This window comes from Rutilus rutilus (assembly GCF_951802725.1).
Source record: "Rutilus rutilus genome assembly, chromosome: 20".
Classification (NCBI taxonomy): Eukaryota; Metazoa; Chordata; class Actinopteri; order Cypriniformes; family Leuciscidae; genus Rutilus; species Rutilus rutilus.
In genome coordinates, this window is record NC_140225.1 from 12,572,951 (window position 1) to 12,590,207 (window position 17,257).

Below are 17,257 nucleotides of genomic sequence, written 5' to 3' on the forward strand. Positions count from 1 at the left end.
TTAGTAAAACCTATTCCGATTGTACATTTATCTAGCTTACGCTAAAGCATTACACATTTTATGGATCGTCATTTATTGTCATTATTGGCCGTATCAGACATTAGAGAATGGGATATATCTTACCTTTTTGTCAAGAAAAAAGCCAACTGAGGATCCCGTTTGAGCCCTAGAGCAGACCGGAGATCTCTCCATTTGTTGAAAACCTTCCCTATGTTTACTCTCGTCTTACCCCGACGCCTGTCTGACTCCAATTTGGACCTTTTGGTTGCACTAGACAAAAGTTCTCTTTTTTTTTTATCTTACGTGGAGTTTGCGTTGGTGTTTGAAATGAACTACAAGCCGGTCTCTTAGAATCCATTTTCTACGGAGAATGGCGGCGTCGGCGCATACACAAACCTGCCAGACATATGAGCGTGCCGTGAACGCGCATGACGTCACGCCCAGTCTCAGATTCCGACCCGAATCCCTCTTATTTATTTTACTGTACAGGATTATAGAGGCAATCGCAGTGATCAGAGAAGGGCTCAGTCAGCCCATCAGGCAATTGTTTAAGCATGTATGGGTTAGAAAACGGGTATTTTTAACATGAAAAGTTGCGCAATGCACCTTTAAGCATTTAATTTAAAAAAGAAAGAAAAAAATGAGATAGAGACAAGCTGAATGAAAATGCTCTTACTGTCACTCTCTGACAGTAGATGGCGTTTATGGAACAGCTAAACCCCCATACAAAGCAGCTTTCATTTTCTGAACTGTATTTAAATGTGTCAAACAGACATTTAGATATTTGTATTCACTATGGTGTTTATCACAACTATTACTTAAAGAATTAATAGGACGTTTATTTTCAAACATAAACATTTTTACATTTTAATCTGGACTAAAACATGCCCTAGGCCTAGATATTGATTGAAATTTTTCTGATTCTTTGTTATTGTTTGGTAACACTTTACAATAAGTTTCCATTCATTAACATTAGTTAAAGCAGAAAATGTTCATTGTTAGTTAATGTAACGATAACTAAATGGGGCCTCACTTAACATTTGTTTACTTCATATATTTTTTGTGTGTTGTTTTATTGTATTTAAATGTTTGTTTGTTTGTTTGTTTTGTTATAGGAAAAAAGTTATTAAACCTGTTAGGAGGACAACACTTTTTAAGTTACTTAATTCAATACCATGATAATACAATATACCGTGATAAAAGCTTCAGCAATAATCATTATATGAAAATTTGGTACCACCACATGCCTAATAGTTAAAGTGCTTATGTTTTGTCAATGCCATCTGTCGTATGATGATCCACATGAAACAAACTTGACTATTACTGTGGTTACCCCCTCAGGCGAACGCTATTTCTGGCAGCGAGCGTTTATTTACCGTCAGGTGAATATGTGCCCTAATTAATCAAACTTTTTAAGCTTAATGAAATATTTAAACCCCCCCGATTAAAAAAATACATACTTCATGTACAATTCTTTTAAGGACCCCTGAACCTTTTATTTTGACAACAAGCTTTATTTAGGAGTCAGACCGCCCAAACCCCCACTTAATTCGAACCCTGGCTAAAATTGAGTTAAATTGAGACCATTATGAAATGGTCCTCATTAAAACCTTGAAGTGCAATGGTTCTCAGTAATAACTATCTATCAGAAAGGGTGAATGAGAGCACTGATCTTTTACTGTGATAAACTGTGAGTTGCCTAAGGTATTCACCACAAACTAGTGAAAGTGAAATTAGCTGCCTGGAAGTCACTACTCTAAACTGACATGCTATAATCAAAGTACTGTGACAATGTACATGTGAAAATGAGGAAAAGACCTCATTAGCTACTTGACAGCACTGAGATATGTGTGTGTGTGTGTGTGTGTGTGTGTGTGTGTGTGTGTGTGTGTGTGTGTGTGTGTGTGTGCGACAAAAAAAACCTTGTTAAATATAGACCAGGGTTATTATGATTACAAATTTCGCTACTTGAAATATAATAAACGTTAACTGAAATAAAATAAAAATGTAAAAACTTTTATTCCAGCTAGTTGCCAAGACATTATAACAAAGTACTAAAATAGCTAAGACTAAAATAAAAATTAATAAAAAAAAACTTTAACATTAAACATAAATTCTAAAAATAACAACTACATAAAAAAAAAAAAACCATGTAATAATATCTCTATGATACTAAAATAATACTGATACAGAGCAGAATTTTTGCTACTCACCGGTATATGGCAGGGTGGGGGGCATATTTGTAATTATCCTCCAAGGCCCCACCCCTCCAGCAGAGCACATAATGAGCCATCACACGAGGCCTGCCCCTTCACACCTCACATAGCCAGATGACATAAGCTTGCTTATAAACGCAGCATCCAGCCTTCCACATTTTTCTCCCCTTCCCTAAACCTCCTGCTGTCCAGAAGCCTGAGGAGGCTTTAGAAGAAATGTGTCTCTCTGCGTCTGCAAGTATCTTGAACCGTACTTAAATTCTTTCAGTTGTCGCGTTGCTGATTCTTTTATTCTGCTCCAAACTTTTATAAGCGCTTTTCGTACCCATAGTGTAGTCAAAGGCTTGATACAACTGTCTTATTTTCTCTCATTCTTTCTCTCCCAAAACACTGTTCCCTCCCGCTTGCCTGGTTGCGTGTGTTTGTGGATGTGTGTTTCTCTACTCTTGTCAGCTGAGCTATTTTTCGCTGGTGGATATGGTCTGTGTTTCCTTTCACAACTGTTTACTCCCCCTTTTCCCTTTTCTCCAACCCTCTCTTCCTCTCTTTGTCTTGCCTTGTTACTTTGTGCCGCCATTAGTCTATGTCGATCTCCATTTCAACATGGTGCTGAACACATTGTCTGTCTCATTAAAAAAGATAGATTTATGAATCTATGAGAAAGTATAAAGGTCAGAATTATGTGTTAGAATAACGGTTTGCGTTTCTTTAGTATGAATGGCCATTTAAATGAAATATTGGACAGAGGTGAAAAATACAGCCCTGGTGAAACGGTAATAGATTGTTTTTCTCTCTATTTAAAACCCTGAATTCACAAGACAAGTTAATCTTCTCTCACCATGGAGACCGAGTGTGCCTGGCAAATATCCAAGTCTATCTGGCCCCATGGCAGGGGAAGGAATGTAGTGGATGAGCCAGGTATCAAAGCAGATAGTGTCGGCTTTCAGGCCCTCTTAATAACCACACTCAGATCAAACAATATTCCTTATTGTAGGGGACTTGAAAACCTTATGCCACACTAAAATACCCTTCTGATTGTTTTTCTCCCCCCTTTTAAAATGATAAATCAAAAATTATTTTTGCACATAGAACAAGAAACAAGGTTTTGATTTTTTCAAAAACAAGAAATAGTGCCTGTGTGGAGTCAGAGAGCTGCACTCTGATTTATTTTGACAACAGACAAGAAGGAGTAGTAAGGGATTATAGGCCTAAACACAAATCTGACCCTGAGACTGTGGGTCAGTCAAAGCCCCGGAAGGATCTTATGCTCCTTACCAAGGAGAACTTGTTTAGTAGGAACTTTCTCCTTATATTACTGCTTGCTATACAACTGATCAGAAACCATTTCTCTGAGGATGATTTGAAGCAAGCCCTGCATTTTAACAGACAGGAAAGAGCACAATCCCGAATTAAACAGTTCACATTACATTCATCAAGGGCATAAGTGAGAGAAATGTATCTGAAGCTCTTGCCTAAACAAATCATCAAGAAAAGCAACTAAGCTATTAACTCGTAACAACAATCACATAGCTCGGCTCTGCCCTCTAGTGGGAAATACTCAACTGTAGATTCATTTTGTAAGCTTATCCTAGAAAGCCCGTTAAAGTCAAATGAAATCAAAATGGACAATTCTTATTTTGTATGGAATATTGCACTATTATAAACAATACATCCATGCACATCATTTTTTTTAATTAATGTGCCCTCATAACATTGAATCAAATTAACTTCCCTCTCTTGCAACAACATTCTCTGATGACATGACGTGAGGGCGGGACAACCTGTCACTCACATGAGATCACAGCAATAGACCCAATTAATTCCCAATGGACACAATCAAGTCCCACCCTACATTTTTTTTCTTGTCCGAGAAACCGTTTCACCCGGATATACTTCACAATGGGGAAGAAAAGACTAATGCAATTGCAACTTTTGCTTCATGCCAACTTAAAAGCCATTTCAACTGGTTACCAAAAGAATACACAATTATTACACAAGCTGCTTTTCCAAAAAATTCAACCATATCCATACTGGCTGGGCCGGATCGACACGGAATGGAACGGTTAAGCAAAGAGAACGGTTTGGCCCGACGGTGGAAAAGTGGCTATGGAGTTGTGAGAACCATCTGTCCTCAAAACAACTATGGCTTGACACTATACTGTGGTGGTGGGATATTTATGACAACTCATTAGAAAAAATGAAAATCACCAGACTGCAACTAACCTTATGGCAGCGTCTGTGTCAGAATCAGAATCAGGCCTGGGGACTTGATCAGAGCAGGCTCCACTGCAGAACGGACTCTCTTCTTCATAGACACCGCTCTCTATGGGATCAGACACAGCAGGTGGTTCGGGGCACGTAAGAGGAGCAAAGCTCAGTTCGATGATCTGCTTGGCACTTTCGCAGATCTGACTCTGGATCTCAGGAGTGAGAGTCGGAAAATCAAAAGTGAAGACTGGTGGGCCACTAGGAGTAATGTCTTCACTATCCAGGCTGCTATAAGAGGTGCCCTTGGCACGGTGTGACTCCATAATGCTCTCAAAGTGTCTGCTGAAAGAGTCCAAGCCATCTGATGAGATTCGGCACGGGCTGGTCACAGAGATGGGAGACTTCAAAGCCGTGTGGCTGTCAGGCTGGCAATCTAGGGGACTATAAGAGGAACATAAATCATAGATGCACTCCTTTGAGTGGTTTGTTTGCATAATTTATAATTAATTTAAAATGTTTGATGCCACAGTACTGCAAATATGGTGACAACCTTCCTAAAATTTAAATTGCAATTATACATTTTCACATATAAAGACGCAGTTATTTTCTAAAGTCTTTAGAAATCAGAATTAAAGTTATAATGTAAATGTAAACTTATTTTATATTATTAATGTATTTATTTATGTATACAATTTTTATACACTTTTTCCTCAAAACTTTTCCTCAGACACCCTAGCACTCCATTACAGCCCCACTGGACATCCCCTCTTGTTCTTATTTACCCCAAAGTCTTCAAAAAGGAACCAAACAACACAAAGCAGGCAGGGATACAAAATCAAAACCTTAAACTAATTCCTTAAAAAAGTTATGAATTCTAGCCATTTTGTTGTTCTTTTGGTCAAATGGAAAAGACCAAATTGGTCAAATGAAAGTCTATAGTAGTATCTATTCCACACTCACCCTCTTAGTAGTCGACTAAACACTTCATCTCCCTCAGGTGTGGCATTTTGCCTCTTTTTGTCGCCTTGCATCCTCACACTGGCCCAGCTCACCACCTCTTCATCTTGCAGCTCCTCCTCACCATCTGTGTGTGGGCACAGCATTCCCTCCAGGGGGCTGCTACTGTTAGTGCCTGAGGTATCCAGCACACTGCGGTTACTGCCAAAAGCAGAGTCCACTTCCTCCTGTTCTGCTAGCATCACCTCATCAAGGTCTGTTTCCCTGTAACAGCGCAGGGACACCGCATCTATGTCCGTCTCTGAATATTTGACAGTGCGTTTGATGATGCCGGTCATATTGGAGGACCCTACTGTGGGATGATGGTTGATTAACTCCACTTTGACTTGCTGTACATTATGGCATGAGGATTTCGAAGAAGCGGTTGATTTACAGTGTCTTAAGTATGATGTTACAGGCCTTAGCGGGGTAGACAAGGGTGAAATGGGTGTCGGAGACTCGCTGGAACAGCCACTGGAGGGTACAGTGGAGGAGCCTGGAATTTGTGTGAACAACGAAAAACAAAGAGTGTCATGGTTTAAATTTTAAATAACACAAGTCTCTGAACAGACAAAATGCATACATTATACAGTTACAGCCATTGGAATTATAGATAAACACATTGCTTTTCAAGAAAAGGAAACAACATAAAACCACAGAATTTTTTTTTTAGCAAAGCTGTAACATTAATCCATTTAAAGATCATGATAGTAAAGAGAAAGTATAACACCTTGAGAAGTGATAAGGGGTAAAAAAAAAAGTCTATAGAGAAAGCAAATCCTAACGTAATCCTATGGAGGATGAGGCTTGTTATATGATTGGATTTAGCATTCGTTGAGGCAAACAGCTTATTCACAAGGAAAGGCAAAAGAAATAAAGAAGGGTGACATTTCAGACAACTGACTCCTGGAAGTCTGAGTTGGGCATTTCTAAGAAATTCTCACCTTTTGTTTCATGTTGGTCTTCGGAGTGGGACCCAAACAGGAACTCCCATTTGGCACGAGCCATCTTCTGAGAGTGCAAGGAAGGCCTCAGCAAAAATGGTCCACTTTCAGACTACAACACAAAACTGAATTATCAAATAACAGTATACAGTGAATCAGAGCATTAGATTAATCTGAAGATGTGTACCAAGATGGAATCACCTGTATGCCTGTTTTTCCAGAGTCAGAACTCTTCTGGCTGGTTCTGCTAGATGTCTCCGAGGATATGCAGTCTTTCTCATGTAGAGTGCTATCTATAAGGCTGCCTGTGACTCCACTGGAGCTCTGTGATGCTGTCCCACTCCATTCTTTGTTAGCCCGAGTGTCATCTTTCATCTCATTGCGCTGCATTAAGACCCTACAATGGTTCTCTTGAGAGCCCGGTGTAGCTGGACTATTCCTCTTATGATTGCTCACCTCCTTCAAGCTTTCCTTGTCTCTGGCTAAGCACTCTTCTATCCCATTCTTTTGGTGAAAGGTCCAACTTGCTGGAGTCTCTGGATTAGGCCTTGTGAATGGTCTCCTTCTGCTATCTGGACTGTCTTTGTGACCTTTGAGACTCTCATACTGCCAACATTCATTGTTAGTTGTATGACTGTTTCTTGTGTACTGGGAAGGTAGGTGCCGGTGCAAAGTCGGGCTGTCCTTTCCCTCCAACTCTGTTCTCTCTATCCGTGGGTCTCGTATGGGAGAGGATGATATTACATCTGATCGGTTCAACCTTGCTGGAGCTGCAGGAGATGTACTTCCAATGTGGGGTAAAAGAGGGGTTGTTTGAACAGAGTGGTGACCAGTCTCGACAGACTCGTGTTTCCAATGGTGCTCCTGAACAGGAAGTTTGCAATTAGAGTGGGTTTTTGATGCTGAGCCTTGGAAGCTAGCATATAGTTGAGGCTCTCTTGAATGCCCCAAACGGGGACTGTCAGACCTCACTGTGTCTGTCGACGATTGGGTTGGGGATGGAGACCTCCTGGCTTCCATAAGTATGGAGAGTTTGGTGGCTTCCTCCGCTAGTTTACGAGCCATGTCAGGACTTGTGGCTGGGGATACGCTCCTCCTTCCACTCAGTAGGTTAGCTTCTTCTTCTACCTTATTTTTGGAGTTGGCCAGGTTGAAATTAACTCTGTGGGCTTGCCGTGGACTATCACTCATGGAATGACTTACCCGTTGATTGCTAGATGGTTGAGATACAATCATAGATGGCAGTTCATGTTGAATAGCTGTAGGCTTACAGGATGGTAAATTTGGCCGATACCTATACCCTTGTGCTCTTTGATTTGAGACCTCCTGAGTGTTGACGGTTGAGTGTGACATGGTAAAGTAGGCTTGCTTGGCATGGTTAGACAGTTGGTCAGTAGCAGGGCTCCTAGGAAGTCTATAAAATGAACTATTCCGCTCATGATCCATGATTGTTGCTTTAGTGGGCAGGGTCCTAGAACTGCATGGTATAACCGGTGACCCAGACCAAGACTGACAGCGACGTTGTTCTCTCCTAACATCGTGACCTCTATCAGGACAGTTGCCTGCCAGTTTTTGCATTAGTTGTGGGGAACCAAATTCCTCCAATGCCCGATGGGTGGCTTCTCTGGCAATAGAGTCTAGAGTTGCCCGCCTAAAGCTGGGGGTGCTCATATGTGACGTACCCAAACCTTGACTAAGCTGTTTTGAGCTGCAGTTGTTCATGGACTCCAAGCTGTTCTCCAACCACACTGGGTCACTAAGCCTTTTCCTGAGGTGGAGAGGGGTAGCTCGATTCTCCATGGTTCTGTTGAAGGGATTCTGAGGCTCGCTTTGGCACAAAGAGCTATACTGACCCTCTACAGATTTAATTTTAGCTTTTTCAATGTAACTGAAAGTGGCAAAAGATCGCCTCCCTTCATCTCCTCCCTTCATCTTAGTTGGGCTGCATGCCTTACGAGTTCCACTGGGAGTTGGAGGGGCAGTAAACCATCCTGAGAAGTGAGGGTCCTTTCCAAAGAAGGGGTCGCGTTCAGAAGGAGCACACACCAAGTGACATGTATTTCCAGTGGGTCCTGTTTGCAAAGCAGAGAGTAACTGGCTTATCTCATCATAAGGTAGACTCTTTTGTTGGGAAGCCGGTTGTTCCGAGTCATGTCCTGGATGTAGCTGAAAACTTACGGAGTGTCTAGATGTTGATTTACTGGAGGCCAGGCTCTGAGTGCTGCTTCCACCTTTATGCAGGACTCCACGTGGAGATGTCCGGTCATGTGGGGCATTGGGGCCACCATACTGAGACTGTTGAAGGATGTCTGGTGCTGTCAACATGAGGGAGTCTGTTTTCTCCACATCTCCCAGGTCTTTCCCCTCTTCATCAGTAACAGACCTCACCTCTACATAGAGGTGGAGGATTTTACCTGATTGAGACATGACTGACCAAAAGCAGCCTACAGATAGCACAACACCTGTTCTCTATAATTGATTAATCAACACTGGTCATCTTGTTTGCTTTGGAAGTTTGTTGGCGTTCACATCTGAGAGAGAGTTTGGATGAACGCCAATATCATCCTCAAAATCATCTGTAAGAAACAAAAAAGAAGAGAATTTACTAACATCTGTTGAAACAAATTCCTCCATCAGTTAGGAAGAAAATACACCCATTTTCTTTTAAATAATACCAAGTCTGTTACACATTAAACAAATAATAATTTGATCACTTATGTTATACAGTATTTCAATAGAGCCTGACATTTCTACATTGACCCACATATTAGCTCTATTCTACAGTATTTTGAACTTTCATTTGAAGTGACATCTATTAAAAAGGAAAATAATAATGAAACATTTTCTCTAAAGCAAATATCTTGTGTAAAGAGACTTGTGAACTAACCACCTTGACTCCTCTTGCTATACTGTACTCCTCTAAATCAAGCTGAGCATGTTTACTAATGGCAAGTGGGTCTAATTGTGTAACATGCTAATTAAAGAATGTAAAGCAAACTCCAGATACGCAAGCACCCCAGTATTACTACTGGCAGGTTCTCTGCCTCACTCCCTCTTCATATTACATACATAGTTGTGACTAAATGTTACAGTAGCTCTCTCAGAAGTATAGCAATAATATGGTTACCTACTTGTCTTGAAGGAATTAATGAATGAATCCTTAAATGTAATAAGATGATAGACAACACATTCTACTCACACTAAAAAAAAGCAATACAACTAACATGGTCTGGTGTCTCTGACAAAAAAAAGAACCCATGCTGGTTAGGCTAGCTGGTAGCTAGGCTAGCTAGCTGCATCCAAAACATAACATATCCTGGTGACCATACAGAACTATATAGATTTTTCTCCTGTAATGGATTCAGAAAAGCCTTAACATCTGAATTAGACTGCAATCACCTTTACAAAACCATGAAGTCAGTTCACGTTAAATGAAATACAGTATACCTACTGCATACAGCTCAGAGAAGAGATGAGGCTGATCATTACAAACTACCCTAAAGGATTCACTCTTTAATGCACATAAGCTATTCTAACCTCTCACATGCAATCTGCCACAGCTGCTTGTGTTCTATCAGCTCTTGTGAAAGTGGGGAAGTGTGGCTGCGATTGGACATGTGCCAGGTGTTGCGCTCAATTGATTGAGTCGTATGCACCCGGCATCATGACCACCACTGCAGTTATGGGGGAGGAGGCAGGGAAGGATAGTGCATAGTTTTCCTTAAAGACAACACACAAGCTCAAAAACATGAATGGGAGCTCTTTAGGTCTCTCTCTCTCTCTCTTTCTCTCTCTCTCTCACACACACACACACACACTATACAAATGTGTCCTTCGTATTTGTAAAATGTAATTAATCACATTTACAAACCCAACAGTGATAATGCGACAGAGTCAAACTACACAGACAGGTAGGGCGACTAATACTTGAAATAACTCTCATATTGTAATTGCAGTCAGTCTGATTGACTGAAGCATTTGGAAGTGAACAGCAGATTTTCACATTCAAAGCCCTTATTTACTGTAGTCTTCGTGCAGTCCTTTAGCTGAAATGTATTGAATGTATGCTGCTTGTTCCAAGGTAACCTGTAACAACTTGAAATTGATCTCCCTTTAATTAACTCTTTGGATCAAAGTCCTTGACTGAAAGAACATGCCACATTCATGACAATATACTGTCAGATGTTTGTGATAAATTAGCTAGAATTAACTAGAAATATTAAATTGAATTTGTTCTCTTAAATATTTATGTGATTTACATGTATGATGAACAAAGTTGAGGATAATTTTTAAAAGCATCTATGAAATTGTATTCATCATTATAATTTACTTTTATTATACATTACCGTTCAAATTAGCTAGAATTGACTAGAAATATTTGTAGATGTAGCAAGAATATTATGTTGTTTATAGTACTAAAAAATATATTTTTAAATAAAAAAAAATGTTTCTTTGTATTTTCATGACAGGTAATTTGCAACAAAAACAAACAAACACTTTTGCATTCACATCTTTAAAAGTCCCAAAGATTACAAAGAATTAAGTTAAACCTATAATAATAAAAACTAATATTACAGAGCTGATACAACATGTCCATTAACTATTTTGACTTTCTCAGCTGAAATCATTGGTGTACTATTTTATTTCTATAATCACTGAAAATGACAAAATTAGCTGAAGTAAAGTTATTCAAATGCATATATTTTACATAACTACTTTCTGTTACGCAGGCCATTTAGACCTACTTTTTCTGTGCTGTAGCTAATAGGATTCCTTCAACCCCTCCTCCTGTCCTCACTCCTGTATCTATTACATGAACAGGCACATAGAAACCAATTACAGTCAAACCCCTCCCTTTACCTGTTAACTCCCCTCTCAACAGCTCCGTCCCATCCGCTACACAGCAGCAGTGGGAACCCAGAAAATCCCCTCCTTTAGAGTCTTCAGAAAAACTGGCTATTCATGTGTTTGTGGTCTCTGTGCCTCCCTCTCTTCTCCACAGAACACAAAACAGCTCTCTGCGCCTTACTGGCTCAAGCATACTGGATTTACGCCACCCACACGACTTAGTGCGTCTTCTCCAACGTCCCGTCTCCCCCCCCCACACACACTGAAAACCTGTCTTAGCCCAACAGGACTTCCTGAACTCACCCTGTCACTCACATTCTTAAGACCCACCTCATTCTAGAACTGAGCCAATCAGGTGCGCCAGCTCTCTGTCTGTTCTGTGACAGGTGGCAAAAGGTTCAGCTCACCCGCAGAGGGGGGCCTAGCCAGAGGGAAAGCCCCTTGCAAATAGATTTACACAGTAACAGGGGTTGAGAAAAGGCCGCTGGGATTACATCTGAACAGAAACAATCCTGAGTCTCAGCAGACTATCACAGTGTAAAAAAACTGTGTGAAAGTATGTCATAGCAACTAGTTGCTGTTCATTCACTGTCATTTTTACAATATTCTTAGACAATTGCACTGTAAAGTGAAAAAGAAATGACTGTCATGCGGCAGAATCATAATGATTAGCTGTGCTTGCATTAGTGTAAACTCTTAGCTACTTACAGATTATCTGTAATAGTGTCAACAGCATATGTGCTTCTGTTCCCAGCATGCATTGTCGCATTCATTTGTTATTTAACGTTTTCATTTTTATTGTTACTACAATAATGATTTTGCCAATAAAGCCTGTGATTTTGCTAAATGTAAAAAAATAAATAATCCCAAATCCAATGGTTAAAGGAATAGTTGAACATTGAACATTTTGACATTATTTACTCCCTCATGTCATTCCAAAACTGTACGACCTTTTTCTATATTGAAACAAAATATCGTATTCTGAGAAATGTTTCGGTGTTTTTTTTTTGTCCCTAGATTGGATTTGCTCAAATGTTGTTTGGTGCCCAACGTTGTTCCGGTTTGGAATGAGGGTGAGTCAATTTTTATTTTGGGGTATCTCTTTAAATGCTGAAGATCACATGTGATGCTCATTGTATCTAGGCTTTTTAAAGTGTTAAACCTTTTAATTAACCTGGTTGAGCACTGCATTATGACTTGCTTTTTTTTAGTCACTCAAATATTTCATGCATTCAGCACAATCTATGGGCTAACAGCACTACGCTTGCTGCCTCAAGAGAACTGTGTTACATAAATCAGCAAAACTTCAAGAGTCAAAGCCATGGTCTAGCGGTTAGTGCATGTGCTCTCATTCAATCTCTCCCTATAACTTCCTGTCCCCCTTCACTATGTATAGTATAATATAGTATAGTAGTTAACATGTGACAGCAGTATCCTGCATTGTGACATGCAATAATTCATGTAAAATAATTTAATCTTTTTCTTATTTTAAAACATGTTAAAATATTGTGTAATTAACATGCTTTGAACTAATTTTGGCTATACAGATTATTTGTATGCTAATATTTTAAACTACTATAGGTAAATAAAAAATCACATATACAAAGACTGGGTTTCATAAGTCTGAGACCATAGCAAAAGTGCATTTTTATAATTTATTACAAAATAATTACAAATTATATTATTAGCACAATCATTTTGAGAAATTTTGTTATTTAAACTTTGCTTATTAGCAGGATTAAATTAGACTTATTTCAACGAGGACTTTTGGTTCCCAGAACTTCCCACTGCACTGTATATACAGTTTTTAAGTTTTTCATGTTGAAACAACAACAACAAAAACAACAACAACTGATGTCCATGTTATTTGTAAACTGTCCATATCTATCCATATACAGTATATCTAACCAAAAAGGGAATTACATGATGTGAAAGTAGCTTTAAGAGCAAAAGGTTTAGGCATAAGACATAAGTGTGCTATACAAAAATGCTGTACAACTCGACTGACCTCAGAAGCTCTGGGCACTGGGTAGAGCTGTCCTGCATTACCTACTATGTTATTTGAGAGCTTTGGAAAGAATACTTTACTCAGACTGACTGCTCTTAGACTTTAGCTTCTAAGGTGACTGATAACTACAATGGATGTATAGGGTATACACCAGGTATATGCACATGAGTTCAAAAATAGATTCATAATATAAACACATGGATTTTCTGCAAAAACTAAAAGTAAAAGTTTCCACTAACCATTACGGGAAAGTGTTGGTATAGTCTAGAATTAATCCGATAACAACACCATTTGAAGGCAGCCTGCTATACTTTGTTCTTTATTTATAAGAAACACAAATAGAGGGACAAGCACATACCTGATGGGACCATGAAGAGTTGCAGATGTGGCAGATATTTGATGCTTCATCATTTCATTGTGCATGTGAGGTGCTGAAGTGGACAGCTCCGCTGTAATTAGAAAAACTCCAACAGCAGACAAAGAAGTCAGTATACTGTACTTGTTTCCGTGTCTTTAGGGAGTGCCTGTATCACATTATCAGAGCCCTGGCAGGAGGCCCATCTCAGCTTAAGGTGGACTACAACTTTGTCAAGAAGAGTTTTCTATCATCTAAAGCTGGTCAAACTCAGGTTTTATGGACATATCCAAGACCATAAGCACAGTCATGCACAAAACAAATCTAAAATCTATAGTTATATCTCAATATATCTTGTTAGTCCTTGCAGTTACTTTGACAATTTGAACTAAAATTTAAATGTTTAATTCAGCAGGTGCGTAGGTAAAGGGATAATACACCCAAAAATGAAATTCTGTCATCATTTACTCACCCTCGTATTATACAACAAGAGTAAATGAGGTCCAAAACCGGATTGGACCCCACTGACTTTCACTGTATGGACAGAAAACCCAAAAAGGATTACAGAATTGTCGTTGTTAGTAAACTAACTCTTAAATAAAAAAGACACAGTGGTTTATTAGATATAATTTGCATGTTGTCAAAAATGTTCTTCTTTCTCACACTTCTTTTCAGGTTTAAAACACCCAGAAGGTTAATCATAGTTATCCATCGTTGCAGAAATGACAAAAAAAGAACCAAAGAGAATGTGAGATATTTACTGTGATAACTACACCAAACCCAACTATATTAAATAGACAGATACAATAATAACCCATGTATTATTTATGTAAAGGAAATGGATGGAGCATTTTGTGAGGTGCTTTACAAATTATTTTTGTTTCTTAGGTGGACAATGGAAAGAGGCTGACTGTTTTGGCCATTTATGTCGATACAAGGATTAAAAATGGGACAAACTGGGCCAGAAAACTCAACGCGGAATGAGCGGAGCAAAGTTAGCGTATCTCCATCATAGAAAGACACGGTTCCTTTCGGGATATCTACCCATAATCCAAGTTTTTGGATTGTTTTCCTCACTGCCAGGGACTTTTCATTTGAGTCCTGACAAACCAGATATTTTCCATTACCATGATAGATGTAGCAGAACACACTGTTAAAGTCACTGTTGGGATGCTCAGAATCCTGATCTCTAGTAGCTGACCCATATGACAGACCAATCAACCAATAGGGTTTCTTCCAGACGGCCACCTCCCAGTAGTGGGAGCCACTGGAGAATCTCTCCTTGACCTGGACACTGTACTGAGAGCTGATGTTTGTTTTCCGTTTCCTCTCTGGAGTTGGTTTCTTACTCCAGTGTACCTCCAGCTTGTCTGCCGAAACCTCTAACTCTGGGTGTGCTGTCTCTGGGTCTAAATTTACTGCTCTGAGACCTGCAGGTGGCAAAGATTGATAGGTTACACTATAAGGTAGGATTATTGTACATTTTATTTAAGTCTAAGTGTGTCTTTTAACATTGTGCATTGAAACATCACACTTACTAGACCACAGCCGCTGAGTGTTCTGCAAGACAACTTCATCTAAGTTATCAATCAGCTGTTCGACTGTCTTCATCTTGTCTGTGGTGCTGTACTCTTGCTCTATCACAGACACAAGTGGCAATTCCACCTGGGACCTAGAGCGATGATGAAGAATTCATGAAGAAACATTCATTTTGGTTTTAATGTATCATGGCATAGTGGGGGAAAACAAACATTTTGCAAGCAAACGCAAAGTTTCTCGGAGGAATGCAAAAGCATTGACAGAATTTTTCTCATCTCATTTTTTTTTTTTCATCACCATGTCCCTTTAGATAAGTACAATTTAAAGGGAATGCAGTGAAAAGAACTCACCCAAGTCTATGTTTTTTGAGATGCTGCAAAAAAAAAAGTTATGTTATTGATAGACAACAGATTAAAAAAAGGAAAATGAGCACTCAAATATAATTCACACAATATGCACCTTGAGAAATATGATGTCATTTTCTTCCTCGAGGAGAGATTGGCTTGATCTTAGGGCAGCATTAATATCTTTAACATGACACTCCAGTGACTCATTTTTCCATCTCAGCCACTTGTTGGAGTAAAATTCTTCTGTTTCCAGAACGGCCAACATCAGCTTCTGATCCTCCTCAATCTGGGCTTTTATCTGGTTGTATTTCTCAACTATTCTGAGTCTGTATGCTTCTGCGTTTTTCTTGAAAACCACCACAAGATAAAAAAAAAAAAAAAAAAAGTAAAAGCCTGGTGAACTCATAAATTGACAAGGGAAACATATTATCTCTTGCTACAGTGGATATGAATAGTTTTGCCATTCATTAAAAAAGTATTATTTCAAATCAAAATTAGCCTACCTGTGAAGTGCAGTATACAACAATTTTCTTGGTTTAATTGGTTGCTATGATTCAGAAAGCTCATATTGGAATACCCACCGACACCTCTGAAAATAATGGTTTCAAATCTTGCATAGCAGACTCAGCTGAATGTTTCCTCTGTAGAAGAAGTGATTTGTTGGTCTCCAGCACCTTCTAAAAGAACAAAGAGATATGTTTCCATAAGTTCACACTAAATTATAGGCATAATAATGGTCCATGAAAATGTTTTATTTATCTGAGAAAAATAGATCTGAGTAAAAACAGATCTCTTAATTTGTAAAAAAAAAAAAAAAAAAAAAAACACATTAAAATCCACTTCATACAAAAATGACCCAAATACACATCTTCTATGATGAGCATGTCATTTTATTTCTGTACTAAATTATATGTATTTATAATATACATAGCTTATATAATATTTATATAAAAAATATAAATGTATATACTAAGTTTTTACTTTTAACAACATGTACATTTTTAAGAACTTGGCACTTGTTTAAAAATGTCCCTTTAATTGACCAATCTATCAAAAATAGTAATATTTTTCACTCATTACATTTTTTCATCAACCCATTTTCATGAACTGAAGCCCCTACCTTGAATTCTGAGCATGCCTCTTGCAGCGTAACAACTTGGTGATTTTTGTGTGACCCAACCGCAATGCACAGACAACACACAGTAGTCTGGTCCTCCTGACAGAATAGTTTCAGCTCCTCCCCATGCTCCTTACACTTGAAGGAAATGAAGTCCTCTGTTACTTCGACGAGAGAGTGCCCTCTTAAAGCCTCTCTCTGCTGGTGCAGGAGAGTGTGAGCAGAGCAAAGGGAGGCATCGCAGGAGAGGCAGCTCTTCACAGCCACCTCAGTCTTCCCAATGCACTGATCACACATGATAATGAAGGGTGACATACGAGATGACCCTTCCAGCGAAGATGCTCTTGCAAAGACATCCTGAACTTTCCTTTGAAGATCTGAGTTTAACTCAAGCTTAAGGTCAGAAGGAAGGAGGATCTGACACTCCGGACAGAACAGTGGCCCTTCTCCTGATGTTTTGGGGTCATCCATGTTCCAGACCACTTGGATGCAGGTTTGACAGAAGTTGTGCCCACATGGAAGGCGTACAGGGTCTGTAAAAAGCTCTACACAAACAGGACATGTTAGGCCGTCTTCTTGCACGTCCATATTAGCAGACCTTCTACTGTCTGTGTGGTGGCTTGGCATGAATATTTCAAAGATGAGGCTCAGTTTTCAATGCCATTTTGTTATAAGTGTA

General features: G+C 39.2%; 2 protein-coding genes across 2 annotated transcripts in view; both read right to left on the bottom strand.

Moving 5' to 3' along the window:
- psda (pleckstrin and Sec7 domain containing a) overlaps nucleotides 1–11,518 on the bottom strand; it is a 37,742-nt gene extending 26,224 nt beyond the window's left edge. The window contains exons 1-5 of the mRNA XM_084391021.1: nucleotides 11,225–11,518; nucleotides 6,566–8,940; nucleotides 6,365–6,476; nucleotides 5,385–5,916; nucleotides 4,440–4,865 (exon numbers count right to left, since the gene is read on the bottom strand). Coding sequence (XP_084247147.1) covers nucleotides 4,440–4,865; nucleotides 5,385–5,916; nucleotides 6,365–6,476; nucleotides 6,566–8,791 — 3,296 coding nt within the window. The 5' untranslated portion in view covers nucleotides 8,792–8,940; nucleotides 11,225–11,518. The remainder of the gene's footprint in view (nucleotides 1–4,439; nucleotides 4,866–5,384; nucleotides 5,917–6,364; nucleotides 6,477–6,565; nucleotides 8,941–11,224) is intronic.
- Nucleotides 8,858–17,166, bottom strand: LOC311280205 (putative E3 ubiquitin-protein ligase MID2; the record flags this gene model as incomplete). Its single annotated transcript, XM_084392179.1, has 7 exons — nucleotides 8,858–8,940; nucleotides 14,703–15,005; nucleotides 15,114–15,247; nucleotides 15,465–15,487; nucleotides 15,574–15,807; nucleotides 16,043–16,138; nucleotides 16,582–17,166. 7 exons carry the CDS (start codon nucleotides 17,164–17,166, stop codon nucleotides 8,858–8,860), a joined length of 1,458 nt encoding a protein of 485 aa, XP_084248305.1.
- Between the last annotated feature and the right edge of the window lie 91 nt (nucleotides 17,167–17,257).